The sequence below is a fragment of the Gorilla gorilla genome, chromosome 10 (assembly GCF_029281585.2).
Source record: "Gorilla gorilla gorilla isolate KB3781 chromosome 10, NHGRI_mGorGor1-v2.1_pri, whole genome shotgun sequence".
Classification (NCBI taxonomy): Eukaryota; Metazoa; Chordata; class Mammalia; order Primates; family Hominidae; genus Gorilla; species Gorilla gorilla.
The window spans coordinates 124,317,016-124,339,533 of NC_073234.2; the positions used below are offsets into that span (position 1 = coordinate 124,317,016).

A 22,518-nucleotide genomic window follows, 5' to 3' on the forward strand; every position below is an offset into this window, starting at 1 on the left:
TTTTTTTGAAAAGGGCAGGCTATTTAGAAGGCAAAGAGTGTTTTGTTTTGTTTTGTTTTGTTTTGTTTTGTTTTGTTTTGTTTTTGAGATGGAGTATTGCTCTGTCGCCCAGGCTAGAGTGCAGTGGCGCGATCTCGGCTCACTGCAAGCTCTGCCTCCTGGGTTCACGCCATTCTCTGGCCTCAGCCTCCTGAGTAGCTGGGACTACAGGCACCCACCACCACGCCTGGCTAAATTTTTTTGTATTTTTAATAGAGACAGGGTTTCACCATGTTAGCCAGGATGGTCTCGATCTCCTGACCTCGTGATCCGCCCGCCTCGGCCTCCCAAAGTGCTGGGATTATAGGCATGAGCCACCATACCCAGCAAGAGTTTTTAACTTTCACTTTCTCAAGTAGAGAAGGCCCTCAACTGTAAACCCCTTTACCCTAGTCTCTGGGAAATATTCCTGCCCACCAAGCACTCTATCCCCGCCAGCCCCCCGCTCCACTGGGTTATTCTAGGGTGAGGGAGCGGACATGATCATCCAGCAGCGTCTGACCAGCCGGAAGGCAAAAGAGACAAGCAAAAGTTCTGTGTTACCCAGGAGAGCTCAGCTGTCCAGAAATAATTAGAGCTACAGCCACACGTGGTTCAAGGAAATGTGGTTGTCAGAGAGAGACAGAGATCTGCCAAGCCATCTCCTCTTCAACTGCCTGGGCAGAGGGGGCTGCAGCCCACATTTTAGAGACACAGTATTGTTTGCAGTTGATTTAGAACTTGAGCTGGAGGAAGTCCCCCATCATGACCTGCACACCATTAGAAGAAAGTGTTGTCTCCAACAACCTCAGCCACAGTGTTGGCTGCCAATGGTATGTCTTTCCCCACTCATTGGAAAGGAGATTATCACACTAAAGCATTGAGAAGAATTCCGATGAACAAAGGTAGGCAGACCGTTAGGCTGGACTGTCACTAGGACATGATGACGATGAATAAACTTAGGCTCTTGCAATGTCCATCACTGACATGTTTTAATAAGAGATGAACGCACAAATTGGCTTCCTTGCAATGTTTACTTCAAGCAGTAGGTCTGTCTGCTCTGGCCTTTGATGGGATCTGCCAGCTTCCTCCCTTCTTGTCTATGTCCCCTGGCTTCACCATGGGAAAAAAGGCTCCAGTAAACCAAATCCCAGAAGAGATGTTGCCTGTGGAGACCAACTCGAAACCAATTGGCCTCCCACTGCTTCCTTTGAAAACATATACATTTCACACACCTGAGTCCTCCCACCCCTCTCCACTCCACGGCAGGCTCCATGAATGGAACTCCAGGGGCCGCCTTTGTGTAATGATCAAGACGTCCCTGGACAGAGGAGCAGCTTCGCATCAGGGAATCCTGGTCCCCTGATCCCCATGGGATGAGATGGTGGGTGTAGCATCCTTCTGGTTTCTCTACCCATTCAGCTGTCTACCCATGCACAAAACCCAAAGCCCTGGATTTTGGATTTTGTACCTGCAACCTGAGTAAACTTTTTCCCCTCAAGAGTCATCATTCGGGCCGGGTGCAGTGGTTCGCACCTGTAATCTCAGCACTGTGGGAGGCCGAGGCGGGTGGATCACTTCAGGTCAGGAGTTCAAGACCAGCCTGGCCAACATGGTGAAACCCTGTCTCTACTAAAAAGTACAGGTGGGCACCTGTAATCCCAGCTACTCGGGAGGCTGAGACAGGAGAATTGCTTGAACCCGGGAGGCAGAGTTGCAGTGAGCCGAGATCATGCTACTGCACTCCAGCCTGGGCGACAGATCAAGACTCCGTCTCAAAAAAAAAAAAAAAGTCACCATTCAGCCTGACCAAGGAGGGGGCCAGGAAAGAAGCCGGAACCATGGCCTTCACTGCTTCAGAAGGGGAGGCCCGTGCTCTGACTTCGGCTTGATTCACTTTGGCCTCAGTCCTCAGTTCCCAGGGGGTAACGGCGTTCTGAGGTTGTCACCCGGTGCAAGACCAGCTGTCCCCAGGGACACATCTGGATCTCTTGGTGCCAACAACGGCAACTCCAGAGGGGGCTGGGTGGGGGCATGTGGCTCCAGTTTGAATGCACCATGTCCATCTGCCAGAGAATCCACTGGTCAGGCTCTAGGGAGGCAAACCGGGGGGCCCCTGCCAGGAAACAGCTGCTCAGACCACACCTAGATCACCTGCAATTTCAAAGAAGAAAGCCTGGGGCTGCGGGTGTGGGAGAAACCTACTGAACAGGTCCGGTGGGTGGACAGCAGGTGTCACATGGGCCTGAGCCTGGACGGTATCTACAGAGAGATATTTTGGTTGTTCACTGAGGGTTTGGCCGGGTGACTCTGGGTGGTGTCTGATTGGTTGCTGGCACGACCAGACCCTCCTAATATGGGTAGTCTTCCCATGTAGATCCACAGGTTATGAACAAAGCTTTCACCACATATACAGAGAACCCCCTAGAGCAAATATCTCCCCATCCCTGGGTGGACCTCAATGAAGATGAGCAAACTGAGTCAAGACACAAAACCCTGTTGGTCCAGGTTGTACTCTTGGGTGAGTTCTTGATGTCGGCAGTGACAATCAGTGCCCCAGTTGGGGCCTGCCAGCCCCCCAAGCTCTGCAGCCTCAAAGACCAGCTCAGTCCCCCATCAGTCACTATTCCTGAGAGCCAGAGTTCGACCTGGTAACACCTGCACCGTGCATTCCTCGGCCGACCATCTCCTGGCCCCACTCCCGGTGGCTGGACTCCTGCAGTCCTCGGCCTTTGGTCTCAATGGGCAAAAAGCAGGAGGCCAGGGCAGCCAGGAGGCAGCAGCCACTGTAAACTGCCAGAGTCAGGTACACAGAGGATTCCAGCATCACCTAGAGGAAGGAGACACGGGTCGGTGAAAGCATCCCTTCTGAAGCACAGACATCGCCAACCATCAAATAGTATTAGTAACATCAGGCCCTCTCGTGATATCTGCTTGCTAAAAAGGATCTGGTGATTCCCTCCTCTCCCCCTTTGTCCCTCTCTCTCCTTGTGACACACCTGCCCCTCCTTTGCCTTCCTCCATGAGTAAAAGCTTCCTGAGGCCTCACCAGAAGCCAAGCAGATGCTGGTGCCATGCTTGTACAGCCTGCAGAATCGTGAGTCAAATAAATCTCTTCTTTATAAATTACCTGGTCTCAAGTATTCTTTTTTTTTTGTTTTTTGTTTTTTTTTTTTTTGAGACGAGTTTCATTCTTGTTGCCCAGACTGGAGTGCAATGGCGCAATCTTGGCTCACCGCAACCTCCGCCTTCTGGGTTCAAGCGATTCTCCTCCCGAGTAGCTGAGATTACAGGCTTCTGCCACCACACCCGGCTAATTTTGTATTTTTAGTAGAGACGGGGTTTCTCCATGTTGGTCAGGCTGGTCTCGAACTCCTGACCTCAGGTGATCCGCCCACCTCGGCCTCCCAAGTGCTGGGATTGCAGGCATGAGCCAACGCGCCCAGCCAGGTATTCCTTGAAATCAACACAAAATGGACCAACACAGATGCCATGCCACAGCCCTATGAGCTAAGTACTTCATCCCCATTTTACAAAGGAGAAAACTGAGGCTCAAAGAGGATAAGTGGTTCCTACCTAAGTTCATACAGATAATAAGGATGGGGCTGGGATTTGAACTTGGGTCTGCTAAGCTTGAGTCTGGGCTCCTTATAACTCTTCTGTCCTCTGGAACAGTGCAGTGCCTGTGCCAACTTCCTAGCTTTTGGCACATGGCAAACAACACGGCAGAGCTGAGTCCCATTTTCTTTTCTTTTGAGATGGAGTCTCGCTGTGTCTCCAGGCTGGAGTGCAGTGGTGCAATCTTGGCTCACTGCAACCTCTGCCTCCCGGGTTCAAGCAATTTTTCTGCCTCAGCCTTTCGAGTAGCTGGGACTACAGGCATGTGCCACCATGCCTGGCTAATTCTTTTGTATTTTTAAGAGAGATGGAGTCTCACCAAGTTGACCAGGCTGGTCTTGAACACCTGACCTCAAGTAATCCGCCCACCTCAGCCTCCCAAAGTGCTGGGATTACAGCTGTGAGCCACCGTGCCCAGCCCATTTCTTCATTTGCCAAATGGGCATAGAGTGGTGTCACTTCCTAATGGGAAGAACCTGGCAGCACCTGGCACCGTGGAGGCACATGGTGAGCTCTCAACCAGCATCAGTTAGGAGTGCCACACAATGGCTAAAATCAAAGTAGAACAGAAACACTTGGCTAAACACGTCTTTAAATTCCATTTCTCTGAAATATTCAGACTTGGCAAATCTACAGAAAGCAGATGGGTGGTTGCCAGGAGCCTAGAGGAAGTGGGCAATGAGGAGTGACTGCTTAGTGGATCCAGGGGTTTATTTTGGGGTGATGAGAATGTTTTGGAACTAGATAGAAGCAGTGGTTGCCCAACACTGTGAATGTGCTGAATGCCACTGAATTGTTCCCTTTAAGATGGTTAATTTTGTTATGTGACGTTTACCTCAATAAAAAAGTGATTCAAACAGAAAAAAACCTGGATTTTCAAAAAGCAAAAAGACTTACTAAGATCCCTAGATACAAATGCTTCATGACACACGAAGAGTTGCAAAATTCAGCAATGACGTCTAATTATCTAATTCAAAAAGCAGGAACTGGCATATTTATTTGTTTTCCACTAAATTTTGTCGGCATACTTGTTTTCTTTCCTTTTTTTTTTTCTTTTTGAGACAGGGTCTCACTCTATCGCCCAGGCTGGAGTGTAGTGGCGCAATTTTGGCTCACTGCAACCTCTGCCTCCTGGGTTCAAGCGATTTTTGTGCCTCAGCCAGAATTACAGGCACCTGCCACCACACCTAGCTAATTTTTGTATTTTTAGTAGAGATGGGCGTTTCACCATGTTGGCCAGGCTGGTCTCGAACTCCTGACCTGAAGTGATCCGCCCGCCTCAGCCTCCTAAAGGGCTGGGATTACAGGCGTGAGACACAGCACCTGACCCTTCTTTCCTTTTGTTAAAAATAAAAAAATTTTTTTTGGCCAGGCACAGTGGCTCATGCCTGTAATCCCAGCACTTTGGAGGCCGAGGCAGGCAGATCACGAGGTCAAGAGATCGAGACCATCCTGGCCAACGTGGTGAAACCTTGTCTCTATTAAAATACAGAAATTAGCCAGGCGTGGTGGTGCACACCTGTAATCCCAGCTACTCGGGAGGCTGAGGCAGGAGAATCGCTTGAACCTGGGAGGCGGAGGTCGCAGTGAGCCGAGATCACACCACTGCACTCCAGCCTGGGTGACAGAGCGAGACTCCATCTCCCCAAAAAAAAAAAAAATTCAACTTTTATCATAGATTAAGGGGTCCACTGCAGGTTTGTTACACAGTCATATTGCATGATGCTGAAGTTTGGGGGTACAAATGACCCCATCCCCCAGGTAGTGAGCCCAGTACCCAATAGGTGGAATTTTCAGCCCATGACTCCCACCCTTCCTTCCCAGTCGAGTGGTCCCCAGTGTCCATTACTCCTATTTTTATGTCTATGTGTGTTCAATGTCTAGCTCCCAGAGAACATGCAGTATTTGGTTTTCTGTTCTTGCATTAATTCACTCACAATTGCCCACTTGTTTTCATCCGCATTGTTTTTAAGCAAAACATACGGCAGCCCAAGGATTTTCTTCACAGGGAAGACCTGGGTTTGACTCCTGGATTGTCTACTTTCCAGCTGCATGACCTTGAGCATGTCATTTTAGCCCCTGAGGCTCTGTTTTCTCATCTGCAGGCAATATTTCTTCTGTCCTCGGGTGTGTTTTATGATAAAATGAGCGAATGCAACCCGAGGGCTCTGGGGACAGTCGGCATGTAGTAACTGCTTGCCATGCATGGGGTTTTGTCACCCCCCATCCCTCTGTATTTGGGGGCGGCACCTACCTGGGCGATGAACGGAGTGATGAGAGCACCCACTCTTGCCATGCCGCTGCAGGTGCCCAGGCCGAGGGCCCGCGTTGCCGTGGGGTAGACCTGAAACACAGCAGCCGGATATGGGCGTGGGGACATGCAGGTTCCTCCCACCACTCCAGCTCCAAGCTGATAGGACCGACCTCAGGGGCAGGCCGGAAGTCAGGGCAAATCCCTCCAGTGTTGGTGACGCCCTTAAGGGACAGGGATCCTCACCCCAAAGGGCATGGGAGGCTCAACTCAGACCTAGGGCAAGAGGCTGAGCTGTGGGTGGGAACCCAGTAAAGGGGTCCACTCTGTCCCGGGGGGGCTCCCCAAAGACTCCTCCACCAGGAACTGCCACAAGTTCACAACTCAGGGGTTGCTCTCTACCTTCTTCTCATGAGTTCACCTTGAAGCCTGAGTCACAGGTTTTCAAAGGATTTCATAAAGAGAGAGATGGAAATGTTTACAGTCTCTCAGTTTGTACCCAGTAGGGGCCACGTGCTTTGTTAAGTGGCAAAGTGAGAAGGGATTGTGCATCTTCCAGGCCAAGGTAATTAAGAAGGGTACGTTTTCTCCTCTCCCTTCCCATGTCTGCTGGCTGCGAGAAGGACTCCATGGCCCTAAGCCAGGGCTTCTCAGCCTGGGCACTGTGGATGTTTTGGGATGGCTCATTCTTTGTCATGGGGGTGGGGGTTGCTGTGCATTGTAGGATGTTTAGCAGCATCCCTGGCCTCTACCCACGAGATTCCAGTAGCCCTTCTGCCTCCCCATGCCACCTTATGACAATCCAAAATATTCCCAGGCATTGCCAAATGTCCCCTGGGGCAAGATCCCTGGATAAGAAAGGCACACGATGTGAGGAGCCTGGGTTCCCAAATCACTGGAGGAGGAAAGCTGTCCGCCAACCTAGAACACCCATATTGGACTCTTTTATTTTATAGTATTTTATTTACTTATTTATTTGAGACAGGGTCTCACTCTGTCATTCAGGCTGGAGTGCAGTGGCACAATCATGGCTCACTGCAGCCTCGACCTCCCCGGGTTCAGGTGATCCTCCCACCTCAGCCCCACCCCGAGTAGCTGGGACAACAGGCGTGTGCCACTGCTCCCAGCTAATTTTTGTATGTTTTTTAGGAATGAGGTTTCACCATGTTACCCAGGTTGGTCTTGAACTCCTGAGCTCAAGCGATCCACCTGCCTTGGCCTCCTGAAGTGCTGGGTTTACAGGCGTGAACCACTGTGCCTGGCCTGGGCTCTTTTATAAGTGAGAAGCTGCTCTTGTGTCAAAACCCTCCACTTTGGGGGTTCCCTGTTACATTAGCTAACATGTTTTAACAAACGCAATGCCCAGTGCAGAAAGCTTGCGAAGAATAAAAACATAAAGAGGAAAATATAAAACTCATTCAGGATCTCAACACTCGAGATTTGTCACATTTTTATGTATATTCCTCTAGCTTTTTCTGGATTATATATTGCACATATATCTTCATTCACTTACTTATTCAGCACATACTTCTTCAGTGCATACCATATGCATTTCTACATGATATTTCAATTCACTCAATTACATAAACAATATAGAAATATATCCTCCTTGTAAAAAATCAAAATGCCTAAATTCTCTCCTGACCTACTTCCACTGCCAGGAAAATTCTCCTCATAGGGCCCTACTATCAGGGATATCTTTGGAATGTATCTTCCCAGATATGTTCAAAAATATACACATGGAAAATAGAAAGTATTTTAAAAATACATAAATGGTATCATATCATACATATTATTCTGCAATCTACCTTTTCCATTCAGTAGTATGTCTTAAAATCTTGTCCACATCAATACATAGACATCCACCTCATTCTGTTTTTTTTTTTGAGATAGGGTCTTGCTCCATTGCCTAGGCTGGAGTACAGTGGCGTGACCATGGCTCACTGCAGCCTTCAACTCCTAGGCTCAAGTGATCCTCCCACCTCCGCCTTCTGAGTAGCTGGAACTACAGGTGTGCGCCACCACCACCTGGCTAATTTTTATTTTATTTTTTTAGAGAGAGGGTCTTGCTATGTTGCTCAGGCTGGTCTCAAACATCCGGGCTCAAGTGATCCTCCTACCTCGGCCTCCCAAAGTGTTGGGATTACAGGCATGAGCTACTGCGCCCACCACCTCATTCTTTTTAATGGTTTCTGGAAGCAGAGCATCCCCCACAGCCACTCTCCCCCCACTGCCCGTTCCCCAGCAGCTCCCAGACACCCCTCCTACCTCAGGTGTGTAAACATATGCCGCTTGAAAGCCTCCAGAAATAAACGCTCTTGCAATGAAGAGTAACAGAGTGAGCACATTTCTAGGAGGAGGATAAAGGCAGATGATGGCATTTTTTTCTGTCTGCTTGTTTCAGCATAGTCTTATCTTCCCAGGCAGTATCAATGCCCTAGCAATTGGCAAAGGTTACCCCTCCCCGATGCTCATTGATACAGACATGCAGGCACACATATTTCAGTATCATCTTGACAGTCCTGCTTTTGTAAGTTAATCATTCCTCAAAGTACCAGGCTGAGAGATGGGAACACCTGTGGTGCCCAGGATGGGCACAAGATTAGGGAGAAGTGATATAAATAGTGGAAAGCTCAGACAGGAATTTGGCTGGGGGTGGAGCAGGAATTGAGCCAGGGGCCAGCTGAGCTGGGGAAAGTAAACCACTATTCAGTATTCTTAGGATAATTCTGATCCCAACCCTCTGTCCCATTGTTCCCATAAATGTCCCAGAACACTAACATTTCAGGGTCGAAGCTACATCTCCCAATCTTCCTCAGACCAGGAGGTGGCCCACAGATGCCTCACTAGGTGTGGTCTGGGGCCTCCCAGAGATCAATAGAGGCATAAGCCATTTCTATATTTTGAGGCTCTTGGCAAATGGAAAAATGGAGAAATGTTAAAACGGGATTACAAAACGGTCTATTTGAAATATTTCCATTGAACAAGTTAACAGTTTTAACGTATATATAAATAGCTACATTTATGATCTCATTGGGAGATGATATCAAAAGTCTAAATTTGGCATCATTAGAGCAAAACTGGGGCCAAAGTTCTCCCCTGACTACAACCCCCATCAGAGGCCCTGATCTTTTATCCAGTTGTGAGGCAGCCATGACCCTCAGCTCTAATGAACACCTACACCTTTACCTGTATCTGCACCCACTCCTGGGCCTGCACTGACACCTGCACCCCTACTTGTACCCACACTTGGGCCAATACCCGCACCTGGGCCGGCACCCACACCCTACGCCCACACTTGGGCCTACACTCACACCTGGGTCTGTACCCCCACCTGCACCCACACCTGCACCCATACTTCGGCCAATACCCACACCTGGGCCTCACCCACACTTGTACCTACACTTGGGCTTACACCCACACCTGAGCATCACCCACACCTGTACCTACACTTGAGCTTACACCCACATCTGGGCATGTACCCCACCTGTACCCACACTTGGGCCTGTACCCACACCTGCACCCACACTTGGGCCTGCACCTATACCTGCACCCACACTTGGGCCTATACCCACACCTGTGCCCACCCTTGGGCCTACACCCACACCTGGGCCTGCACCCCCACCTGCACCCACACTTGGGCCAATACCCACACCTGGGCCTGCACCCACACCTGCACCCACACCTGGGCCTATACCCACACCTGTGCCCACACTGGGTCTATACACACACCTGGGTCTGCACCCATACCTGGGCATACACCAACACATGCACTCACACCTGTACCTGTACCCATATTCACACCTCCGCCCACACTTGGGCCTGCACCTCCACCTGGGCTTACATTAACACCTGGCCCGCACATCTACCTGGGCCTGCACCCACACCTGCACCCACACCTCCACCTGTGCTCAAACTCATACCTAGGCCTGCAGATCACCTACCTTCCAACACAGATAAACAGCAGGAGGCTGCAGAAGGAGAAGATGACAAAGCACAGGGCCATGGTCTTCTTGCGCCCCAGGCGGTCAATAATCCACAGAGTCACAAGGACACCTGGAAGGGGAGTGGGGAGAGATAGGCAGCTTCCGATGTGATTCCCAATGCCCTCCACCCTCGTAGCACAGCCTGTATCATCCCCTCCCCTGGAGGGTGGACTAGACTTAGTGACTCACTTCTAATGACTAGAAGACAGCAAAAGTGATAAGGTGTCACTTTTGAGGTCAGGTGATAAAAGACTGTGACTTCTGTCTTGGTGTTCTCTTTCCCTGGCCCTTCTCATATATTTGCTTTGATGGAGAAGGCCACTTGGCAAGGAACTGAAGGTAGCCTCTGGCCAACAGCCAGCAAGGAACTGAGGCCCTCAGTGCAAAAACCTTCAAGGAATGGAATCTTGCCAGCAACCATGTCAGTAAGCATGGGAGTGGATCCTGCTCCAGCTGAGCTTTCAGATGAGACTACAGACCCTGGGCCAATGCCTTGATTGCAGCCACATGAAATATGCTGAAGTAGAACACCCAGAGAAGCCACAACAACTGTGAGATCATAAGTGTGCATTGTTTTAAGCCACTACATTTTCGGGATGATTTGTTACCTGGCAATAGATAACTAACCCAGGCACCAGCAGGAGCCTGAATGATGACATTCACTGAATCCAGGGAACAGAATGCCTGGGTTCTAATGCCTCATTTTCCCTTTAACTTGCCATGTGGTCTTGGGCTAGTCCCTTACCTCCTCTGAGCCTCATTTTCTTCTTCTATAAAATGGGCCTAAAAAATAACACACTCTACCTCAGTAGAGGCAGTATAGCATAGTGCTTATTAGTAATAATAATAACTGAATTTGAGCTAAGCATTTTTACATCTTTTTTTTTTTTTTTTGACAGAGCTTCACTCTGTCACCCAGGGTGGGGTGCAGTGGTGCGTGTGATATCAGCTTATTGCAATCTCCGCCTCCTGGGTTCAAGCGATTCCTGTGCCTCAGCCTGCTGAGTAGCTGGGACTACAGGTGCACGCCATCATGCCCAGCTAATTTTTGTAGTTTTAGTAGAGATGGAGTTTCATCATTTGGCCAGGCTGCTCTCAAACTCCTGACCTCAGGTAATCTGCCTGCCTTGGCCTCCCAAAGCACCAGGATTACAGGCATGAGCCACCATGCCCGGCCCCATTTTTACATCCATAGTCTTGTTTAGTCATCAAAACGATCCTCTAAAATAAATGCTATTAATTTATCAAATAGCATTTTTCCACAGTTATTCAGTCAATGAGCACCTACTGTGTGTCAGGAACTGTTCCAGGAGGTTGGGGCACATTAATGAACAAAACCAAATAAAACAATACACATAGTAAATAAAGAAGAATCTGGGTTTCAGAGAGGTAAAATCACAGAAATGCTGACTGCTTCCAGTTACAGAAATGTCATGTAATGTGACTTTCTTAAAGTCACAGAAATGGAGATTGCAAATGCTGAGTTTAACTTCTGAGCCTTCATTCTTACCTACTAAGCTATGTGGGGAAAGGGTTTTAGAGGAAAGATAGACAGTGTAGTATGGGACTGAAGACTCTGAATTCTAGGGTGGCAGCACAGGTCTTAGCCCTGCCTGCTGTGGGGTACTCAGTATCGTAGTTGGGTTTTCCCAGAAGCAAACCCTGAGACAAGGATGCAAGTGCAAGGCATCGACTTGGGAGGTAATCCAAGAAAGGACCAGCAGGAGAGTGGGGAAGTAAATTTGGGAAGGGAAAGAAACAAACAAAAGGTGGGTATCAAGCAGTTGCCCACTACTGTGGGCAACTGGAGCTGAATTCCACTGGGGGACTCAAAAGCCAGCATAGAACATGCGCCTTGGAGTTTTCCTGCTGATGGGCAAGGACGCTGGGGTATTTGTCCACCAAATCCCACAGTATTGTTTAAAGGCTGCTCCCAGGTGCTAACTCCTTGGCACTTCCAGCTACCTTGCTTGCTTTTAGATACAGACACTTCTCATTCCTTCTGAGATAGTCTTCAGGCACAGAATCCTGGCAGTTGCAAGTTGCGGGAACAGTTTCTGCTACACTGGGCAAATTATGTCACCACTCTGAGCCTCAGTTTCTTCAGCTGTAAAATGGGAATAACTAAACGACTTCACAAGATTAAATAAGATTGCATCTGTAAGACATTTAACACGGGCCTTGGCATACAATAGGTACTCAATAAATACTAGAAGTTATTGTAGTTGTAATAATTATTCCTCTTAAAAGAAAAAAAGATAGATCACGTTTGCATCACGTGCAGGTTTGGATTTTTGACACTCTACTGTTCCTTTCCAGTGTGCCTGGTGTTGGAGGATGATTCTCCATGGGTTTCTCATATTTCTACACATCTTATGAGCAGAGGGACCAGCTGCCCTTTTGGTCCAGGCTACCATGTCAGAGTTGTTTGTATAGCAAACAACCTTGGAAGATAGGGATACTGTTTCCCTCTGGAGCAAAGGGCAGGTTGGCTTATTGTCCAATATAATAAAGATGATGTCTCCCTTAGGGAGGTTTCTGGCAGGCCATTATAAAATATTTGGGTTCCCTAAGCTTGGGGTTCCCCAGCTGTGTTGAAAATCCATTGCATGTGTAGCCTCCACGTGGGTCCTTCCTCATCATGCCCATGGGACTTGGGGGCAAGGGAAACAGTCACCAAGGTACTACTCAAGCTGCTTGCTATAATAGTCTTTTGTCTCTGACCCAGGAGTCTCATGTCTTCTGCCAGCATGCATGAAACTGGGCAGCTTAACTTGACAGCCTTCAAGTAGGGTAACATCTCAGCCCCTTCACAGTTCTTGACAACTTATACTTAAGGATTGAAAAACAAAGTCCCTCGCTGACTAAAAATGGGATTTGCTTCCAGGTAGGGCAGACAGAGCCACCAGCTGAACAATTGCTGTATTCCCAGGCTTGCCTGACACAGCTTCACCTTGCACAGATCCCTCACCTGGAAACTCAGAGAGGGTGGTCCACAGCAAGTCCATGTAATCCTCCTCACTCAGGTACTCGCAGGCCAGGCTGCATTTTGCCTCTACAGCCTTCTTCCGACTGGAGACTGGGGTTGGGAGAGAGAAAGAGAGGGGGAGTCATATACAGAGTCTTGAATCACACCTTCATGCTCCCCATACCTCCTTCCCTGGGATGATTCAGTTTAGATGCCATAGAAAGAGCCCAGACTCAGAGACAGACAGATTCAGGTTTGAACACCAAGCCGCATGCTCCAGCTTCATCTCTCTAAGTGTGAGTTTCCTCATAAAACTGGGGCAAATAAAAGCACCATGCAAAGGGATTGAGAGACTGAAAGTGGGCTATGCGCATGAATGTACTTAGTCCAGAATTGGCACGTAGTAGGCACTTTAGTGGCAGACAGACTCTAGGGTGGCCCCCATGATCCCTGGTAGTCATATTCTTGTGTAATCCCCTCCCCTTGATTGTGTAGGTGGGGCCTGTGACTTGCTTCTAGCCAACAGAGTACAGCAAAGGTGACAGGATGTATGTGATTGCATTACACAAGACTGAAATGCCCATCGTGCAGGACTGTCTCTTATGCTTTTCCTTGATGACTATGAAGAAGCAAGTGGCCATGTAGGTGGCCTATGTGGTGGCAAGGAGTGGAGGGGAGCCTCTAGTTGCTGAGGGCAGCCTCAGTTGACAGCCAGCAAGAATTTGAAGCTCTCAGTCCTACAACCACAAGGAATTGAATGCTACCAACAACCAACATAGGTGGGGTGGTGGGTCCTTCCACAGTTGAGCTTCCAGATGAGAACACAGACCTCCAGTCCTGGCTGATGCCTTGATTGCAGCCTGGCAAAGGACCCTGCTAAGTTGTGTCCAGACTCCTGACCTACAGAAGCTATGAGATGATAAGTGTGTGCTGTCTTAGGCCACTAAGAAACAACACACGTTTATCATCTCATAGTTTCTGTAGGTCAGGAGTTTGTGGTAATTCTGTTATGCACCAATAGATAACTAATACATGGTTATCACCTGTTCCTGTCCCTCACCATCTACCCCTAACCTTTTTATTGAACGTGAATTGGAGTGGAACCCAATGGCCAAAGAGGTGATGGAAACAAGATCTCATCCCTGTTCCAGGCAGAGTTAATAAAGAAGGATGAATGCTACATTGCTCCCTTCCTGACCTTGTTTTACTCTCAAACTGTGGGACTAATCTCCTAAAGATAGAGGTGAAATGGTCTGAAATGTGTCCCTCCAAAATTCATGTTGAAACCTAATCTCCATTGTGTTGGTATTAAGAGGTAGGGACTTTGGGGAAGTGATTAAGTCATGAAGGCTCTTCCATCATGAATGGGGTTAGTGTCTTCATTAAAGAGGTTGAAGGGAGCTCCCCAGCCCTTATGCCATCTGAGGACACAGTGTTTGCCCCTTTTATCATGTGAGGATGCCACAAGAAGATGCTGTCTATAAAGCAGAGAGCTCTCCCCAGACACTGAATCTACTGGCGCCTTGATTTTAGACTTCCCAGCTCCCAGGACCGACAGAAATAAATTTCTGTTGTTTCTAAGTTACCCAGTCTAAGGTATTTTGTTATAGCAGTCCAAATTTATTCACACACCCTATCTGAACCAGCCATTTAACAGGCAAGACTCAGAGAGGGTGAGTGTCCCCCAAAGTTGCTCCACCTACACTTTCCCCATCTCAGTTGTGGCATCTCCATCCTTCCAGTTGCTCAGGCAGAAAGCCTTGGAGGTATCCTTGACTATTCTCTTTTATTATACCCTATGGCCAATCCATCAGCTGTTCAACCTTAAAATATATTAGAATAGGATTGGCCACATCTCATCACTGCTGAGACAGAGCAGGGACCCTGTCTCAGGAGGCTTCTGCCCACCGCCCCCAAACATGGAAATAAAGGAAAATCTTGAGTCCCTTCAAGAGAAATACCAGGCACCTAGCTAGCCTTGAGAAGTAACTGAAGAACTTAATAAACAGGAAGGTAAAAATACCTTAAAATAATAGCCACCCAAGAAGGTTAGAGCCACAGGATGTTTGGTTCCCTATAGAAACTAAAGATAACATCTTAACATATGTCCCTGAGTTGGTTTCAGAAACCCAGAATCCACCAGATGGAAAATGCTGACCACCATTGAGTAGACATAATAGATAAGGGAGAACTGAGGACCCAACTCTGACCACTGCCCTTGATTATAAATCTTTTCCTGAGGGGCCTAGAGAGAGTCAGGCCCACAGGCCAAACCTTAACACTCCTTCCTGCTGACCTCAAGTTTTTGAAAAAGCCTTCCTTTTTTTACCAATTACAAATCAAAGAATCTCTAAGTCCACCTGTAAGGCCCCCTGATCCTCAAGATATCCCAATTTCACGGTCCAAACCAAGTTATAGTTTCCATGGATTGACCTATGATTTTGCCTGTAACTTCTACTTTCCTAAAATGTACCCCTGCCTTTAAAAATCCTTGCTTATAAGCCATCCAGGAGGTCGGATCTTCACTGTGAACTGCTTGTTTCTCCTTGCTTGGCATCCTGCAAATAAACGCCCTCCTTTCTCCTACTGCAAACTTCAGTGTAGATGTTTGGCTTTACCGTGCCGGGAGAGGTTCGCTTCGGTAATACTGCCGCCATCTTGGTCTGAGCCATCGTCAACCATCCTCTCTCATCTGGATTACCAAAATAACCTTCCAGCTAGTCTACCTGCTTCTACGCTTGTACTCACTTTCTCCCCTGACCTCTCCACCCAGCCATGGTCTATTTCCAACACGTCAGTCAAAGGGATACTTTTTAAACCTAAGTCAAATCACTGTTATTCCTCTGCCTAAAACTCTGCAATGACCTCCCATGACACATAGAGTAAAAGCCAAAGTCCTTCAAAAATCTTTAAGGCCCTATATTATCTGGCACTTAACCCATCCTTGATCCCACCTTCTACTTCTTCCCCTGTTGCTCCACTCACTCTACTCCAGCACACTGGTCTCCTTGCTGTTCCTTTGGCAAGTAAGGCTTGCACCTGCCTCAGGATCTTTGCACTGGCTGCTCTCTCTTCCTGAATTGCCCTTTATTCCTCCCCATGATGAATTTCCTCACTTCCTTCAAGTCTTTGAATTTCACCTTCTCATTGAGGCCACCCTGACCATCCTATTTAAAACTTAACTCTAACCACTGCCCCTTTCTCTGCCCTACATTCCTGACCTTTTTTTTTTTTTGAGACAGGGTCTCACTTTGTCACCCAGGCTGGAGTGCAGTGGCACAATCACTGCTCACTGCAGCCTTGAATTCCTGGGCTCAAGCAATTTTCCCACCTCAGCCTCCCGAATAGCTGGGACCACAGGCACACACCACCAGGCCCAGCTAATTATTGTATTCTTTGTAGAGATGGGAATTTGCCACATTGCCCAGGTTGGTCTCGAACTCCTAGCCTCAAGCAATCCTCCCTCCTCGGCCTCCCAATTGCTGGTATTACAGGTGTGAGCCACCACACCTGGGCTTGTTGCCATCTTTATGTTCATGAGTACCCAATGTTTAGCTCCCACTTATAAGTAAGAACATGTCGTATTTGGTTTTCTGTTCTTGTGTTAATTTGCTTAGGGTAATGGCCTCCAGCTGCCTCCATGCTGCTGCAAAGGACATGATTTTGTTCTTTTTTATGGCTGTGTAGTATTTCATGGTGTACAGGTACCATATTTTCTTAATCCAATCCACAAAAATATGGAATGCTTCATCAATTTGCATGGAATCCTTGTGCAGAGTCCATGCTAATTTTCTCTGTATTCTTCTAATTTTAGTATATGTGCTGCTGAAGTAAGCATGTGTGAAAGACTTTGAAATGGGCAAAAATGTCTTGTAGTTGTACCTTTATAGGTTATCTTCACCTGTCATTGTCTTTGAGCTATGTTGTAGAAAAATGATAGTAACGTAAATGATTCTAGTATTAATACATAGAAATGCAAATAGTGCCTGGTGGTGATGCAGTTGACTGCCCTATACATATTGACCAGTTTTGTCTCTAATTGTAAATTCACTTCAGCATTTCTGATTGCCTGTATATGTGTTTGCTTTGACTTCTCCTTTGAACCAGTTGTACCCTCTTATTTGTGTTAGTAGACAATTCTCTTTGGGTCTCTGACATTTCTGCATGTTTTGAGTAGACGTGCTGACTACCTTTGTTCTGGACTATATTTTCAAGGATATTTGTTTAGCAAACAGCCTTGGAAGAAAGAGAATGTCTCCCTTTGGCTCAAAGAGTAGTTTGCTTATGGCTTTCGAAGATATAATGTCTCTCTCCAGAGCAAAGGACAGGCATGCTTACTGTCTAGTATAAAAGGTTGGGGTTCCCTAAGCTCAGGGATCTTCTCTTGTTACGCAACTCAATACTTTTGTTGGTATTGTCTGCCCCTCTTCATGTTACCTTGGGGGATTGGGGGTTTGAGGAACTGGTGTAGGAAAATGCCGATACTCTGGCTACTGCAATTGCTATGAGTAATATGGTCCTTTGTCTCTGACCCAGGAGTGTTGTGTCCTCTGCTAGCACCTGTGGGAGCTGTGAAAGGCTAACTTGTCAGCTTGCAAATAGGTCACACTCAGACTTTAAGTAATTCTTAACTGATTCATTTATTAACTAATGAGTTAATTAAAATCTGTTATGTATTAATTTTATATTTGTATGAGAGGCATGATTTTACCTTTTGTTTAAAATTTTTCCTTTAACTCATCTATCACCTTGTAATATACTATACAATTTCTTATCATGCTATTGTCTCCCCTTCCCCCCAAATATAAGCCCACAGGGCAGAAATATTTATCTTTTGTAATTAGAATTCACTGACATATTCTAATGACAAAGACTCTCTCTCGCTTTTTTTTTTTTTTTTGAGAGAGGCTCTCACTCTGTTGCCCAGGCTGGAGCAGGATTGTGCAGTGGCACAATCTTCGCTCACTGCAACCCTCCACACCTGCAGGCTCAAGTGATCCTCCCACTTCAGCCTCCTGAGTAGCTGGGACCACAGGCACACCAAGTCAGGCTACTTTTTTGTATTTTTTATAGAGATGGGGTCTTACCATTTGCCCAGGCTGGTCTTGAACTCCTGAGCTCAAGTGATTCACCCGCCTCAGCCTCCCAAAGTGCTGGGATTAAAGGCATGAGCCACCATGCTCAGCTGACAAAAAACTCTTTTTTTTTTTTTTTTTTTTTTTTTTTTTTGAGAGAGAGTCTCACACCATCACCCAGGTTGGAGATCAGTGGTGCTATCTTGGCTCACTGCAACCTCAGCCTCCTTGGTTCAAGCAATTCTCCTGCCTCGGCCTCCCGAGTAGCTGGGATTACAGGCACATGCCACCATGCCTGGCTACTTTTTGTATTTTAGTAGAGATGGGTTTCACCATTTTGGCCAGGCTGGTCTCAAACTCCTGACCTCAAGTGGTCCACCTGCCTCGGCCTCCGAAAGTGCTGGGATTACAGGTGTGAGCCACCATGCGCAGCCAACCCCCACACCCCCCTGACCCCCACCATTTTAACCAAACTTTTGTCAGGCTCCTCTGAGTCTTTTTAAAAATTCATCCTCACCCTTGGGCTCTGTCTAGTTTTGACAAGATACTGCTGAATCAGTCTAGCGAAAATGCACACCTTTGATATTTTTGACCCAATTCCTCACCCCCCACCCTTGATTTCTTATCACCCTGGCCTGTGATGGGGTTCAGGACATGCCAACCCCCAAATATGGCACCTTGGCATTTTGAATATTTTAAGTCAAAATAATTGGAGAAACAGCATGTGGAGAAGGGGCCTCTGACCTTCCTTTGCCCCTCACCCCTGAAGCAGGTCATAAAACCCAGATGGATTTTCTGATTTTTTTTTTTTTTTTTTTTTTGAGACAGAGTCTCACTCTGTCACCCAGGCTGGAATGCAGTGGTACAATCTCGTCTCACAGCAAGCTCCGCTTCTCAGGCTCAAGTGATCCTCCCAGTTCAGCCTCCCAAGTAGCTGGGAACACAGATGCACGCCACCACGCTCAGCTCAGTTTTTGTAGTTTTGATAGAGACAGGGTTTCAACATATTGCCCAGGCTGGTCTCAAACTCCTGAGTTCAAGCAATCTGCCCGCGTCAGCCTCTCAGAGTGCTGGGATTACAGGCATGAACCACTATGCCCGGCCATTTTATGACTTTATTTTGAAGCAGATCATAAAACCCTCAGGTGAGAGGTGCCCTGCCTATACCCAGAGAAAAAGAAAATCCTTATCTCCAAAGACACAGGGACAGAAAATAATCTGAACAGGCCTTGCTGACTTTCCCCCAGTTTGTTACCACTAGGTCACACTCTTCGTCCTGTCATATTTCTCTACGACTCTCCACTGTTCATCAAATCTGGCACAAAGATACTCAGGCTTGACCATTTCTCCAGGTCTTCCTTTCCTTATGAAGGCTCCTATGCCACATCATACTTAGATGAAATACATTCATATGCTTTTCTTAATCTGTCTTTTGTTATAGGGGCCTCAGTCATAAAACCAGGATGAAGAGAAGGAAAGATATGCTTCCTCCCCTATACTTGCCTTCAGCAGTAGTCCTTTTTAAATATTTATTTATTTATTTAGTTAGTTAGTTAGTTATATTTTTAGAGACAGGGCCTCGCTCTGTTGCCCAGGCTGGAATGCAATGGTGTGATCACACCTCACTGCAGCTTTGACTTCCCCAGGCCCAGACAATCCTCCTGCCTCAGCCTCCTGAGTAGCTGGGACCACAGGCATGCGAATTTTTTCTACATTTTGTAGAAATGGGGTCTCACTATGTTGCCCAGGCTGGTCTTGAACTCCTTAGCATGAGCAATCCTCCCACTTTTGCCTCCCAAGGTGCTGGGATTACGAGTATGAGCCTGGCCCAGCAATAATCCTATCAAGTCGGTTTAACCAGAAACCATCTTATCCTTGACATTTCCTCTTAGTAATTTTCCATCCACTGACTCCCCCACCCTGCTCCCTGGCTATAAATCCCCACTTTGAATACTTGCGTATACAGAAAGGAGCCCAGTTCTATACTGAAGTCTCTCTCCTCCTATTGCAATTGTTACTAAATGAAATTTTCCTTCACTGCTTTCACTTCTGTCCAGCTCTGGCTTTCTTGGACACTGACACATAGACCAGTACCTGGCGTGTAGAAAATACATACTAAGTAAATGACTTGCCCAAAGTGACACAGGTACTTGGTGCTGGAACCCAGGTCTCCTAATTTCCAGCTGTGGGCTTGTTCTACAGTTTTACTTTCCCACCCAGGTATAAGAGAGAGCTTTTCAACAGGGGTTGGCAAACTCTGACCGAATCTGGTCCCTTGCCTGTTTTTTGCCTGACCTATGTGCTAAAAATGTTTTTTGAATGATTTTTAGAAATTAAAAGAAGAGGAAATAATGAGGCATAAAAATGACCCAAAATTCAAATTTGCATGGAAACACAAGCAATGCTTGTTCATTTATATTGTTAAAAGAAAGACCTTGGACAAATTAAATGTAACAGAGTTTAATTGAACAAACAGTAAATCGTGAATCAGGCAGCCCCCAAGCCAGAATAGGGTCAGAGACAGACTGGTACTGCCAAGTGTTTAAAGGTTTATGGACAGAAACAGGAAAGTAACAGAAGACAGAAGTGAGATACAGAAATTGCTGGACTGGTTGCAGCTCAGTGTTTGCCTTATTTGAATAGAGTTTGAACAGTTGATTGCTTTTTTTTTTTTTTTTTTAGAGAGAATCTCGCTTTGTTGCCCAGGCTGGAGTGCAGTGGCGCCATCTCGGCTCACTGCAGCCTCGGCCTCCCCAGTTCAAGCAATTCTGCCTCAGCTTCCTGAGTAGCTGGGATTATAGGCATGTGCCACCACACTCAGCTAATTTTTGTATTTTTAGTAGAGATGGGGTTTCGCCATGTTGGCCAGGCTGGTCCTGAACTCCTGACCTCAGGTGATCCTCCCACCTCGGCTCCCAAAGTCCTGGGATTACAGGCATGAGCCACTACCCCTGGCGAGTTGACTGCTTTTGAGTGGCGGAAATCAGCGATTGGCACAAGAGTAGATTACAGTCTGTTCACACATCCAGTTAGGTTACAGTTCATACAGCTCACTATGTATGGAGAAACTTTAGGCTGAACTTAAAATATGCAAGGAGGCAGCTTTAGGCTGGACTTAATTTAACAACATGCCGTCCACCGTTGTCCTGCTACAAACAACAGAGTTATGTGGCCTGCAAATCCTAAAATATTTACTACCTGACCTTTTATAGAAAAAGGTTGCTAACCCCTGTTTTACGACATTCACCTGAATCCTTAGTTTAAGCATTAGGATGCTTAGCTTCAGCATTCTACTCTTAGGAGAGGCAATCTGTGCTCAATCAATACCAAACCCTGTGATTGACTCTACAATTGAAGCACATCAGCAGAGCATTTAACACAGACTCTCCCACACCCCCACAGTGAGATGGGACTCCACTACCTCACTCAATCCTTACACCAATAAACAAAACTATTAACTATGATTATAGAGGCCTAATATAAAAGATAATTGGGCAAACCCCGAACACAAGCAGGAACTTGATTCTTTTATCCTCTAACCTGAGTTCAATGCTGAGAATTTATTGTTATCTTAAAAGTCAGAATGGCTTAAAAGCACAGGCATAAAAAAGCATATAGACTTTTCTTTGCATTTGTTTCTTTTTGTCCAGAGGTTCCCACCTCCAGCTGCACAATAGAATCGCATGGGTAGCTTTTAAGACTCACTAATGCTTGGGCTCCACCTGCTCTCCCAAGTCCTGATTAAATGGGTCTGGGCACTGTTTAAAAGCTTCCCGGCTCGGCATGGTGGCTCATGCCTGTAATCCCAGCACCTTGGGAGGCTGAGGTGGGTGGATCCCGAGGTCAAGAGATTGAGACCACCCTGGCCAACATGGTGAAACCCCATCTCTACTAAAAATACAAAAAATTAGCTGGGTGTGGTGGCGGGTGCCTGTAGTCCCAGCTACTTGGGAGGCTGAGGCAGGAGAATCACTTGAACCCAGGAGGTGGAGCTTGCAGTGAGCCGAGATTGCGCCGCTGCACTCCAGCCTGGCGACTGAGCGAGACTCCGTCTCAAAAAAAAAAAAAAAATGCTTCCCGGGTGAGTCTGTTATGTGGCCGTGGTGGAGAGCCAACTTGGTCCTCAAACTTAATGTGCACATTAGAATTATTGCTCAGGATCATATCCATAAAGCTCTGAGTACTATACTTCGTGAGGGCTCTTTAGGGGATTTGCGATGATAATTTTATTTTATTTTTTAAATTTTTTTTACACACACAGAGTCTCGCTCTCACCCAGGCTGGATTGCCGAGGCACAATCATGGCTCACGGCAGCCTGGAACTCTTGGGCTCAGGCAATCCTTCTGCCTCAGCCTCCCAGCTAGTAGCTAGGACTACAGGCACACACCACCATGCCCAGCTAATTTTTTAAATTTTGTGTAGAGACAGGGTCTTGCCATGTTGTCCAGGCTGTTCTTGAACTCCTGGCCTCAAGTGATCCTCCTGCCTCTGCCTCCCAAACCGCTAGGATTATGGGTGTGAGACACCATACCCAGCCATAATTTTAACCTATATTACATTTTCACCTTAAAATACTATTAGGCCCGGGAGGTCAAGGCTGC

General features: G+C 47.1%; 1 protein-coding gene and 1 non-coding gene across 2 annotated transcripts in view; both read right to left on the minus strand.

Moving 5' to 3' along the window:
* Nucleotides 1–985: 985 nt before the first annotated feature.
* SVOP (SV2 related protein) overlaps nt 986–22,518 on the minus strand; it is a 111,077-nt gene continuing 89,544 nt past the window's right edge. Inside the window, exons 12-16 of the mRNA XM_031000949.3 lie at nt 12,845–12,952; nt 9,832–9,943; nt 8,156–8,237; nt 5,891–5,980; nt 986–2,848 (exon numbers count right to left, since the gene is read on the minus strand). Of these exons, the coding sequence (XP_030856809.1) occupies nt 2,642–2,848; nt 5,891–5,980; nt 8,156–8,237; nt 9,832–9,943; nt 12,845–12,952 (599 nt within the window). The 3' untranslated portion in view covers nt 986–2,641. The remainder of the gene's footprint in view (nt 2,849–5,890; nt 5,981–8,155; nt 8,238–9,831; nt 9,944–12,844; nt 12,953–22,518) is intronic.
* Nucleotides 16,573–16,679, minus strand: LOC115930264 (U6 spliceosomal RNA). Its single transcript, XR_004066917.2, has one exon. It is a non-coding gene; the product is annotated as a U6 spliceosomal RNA (small nuclear RNA).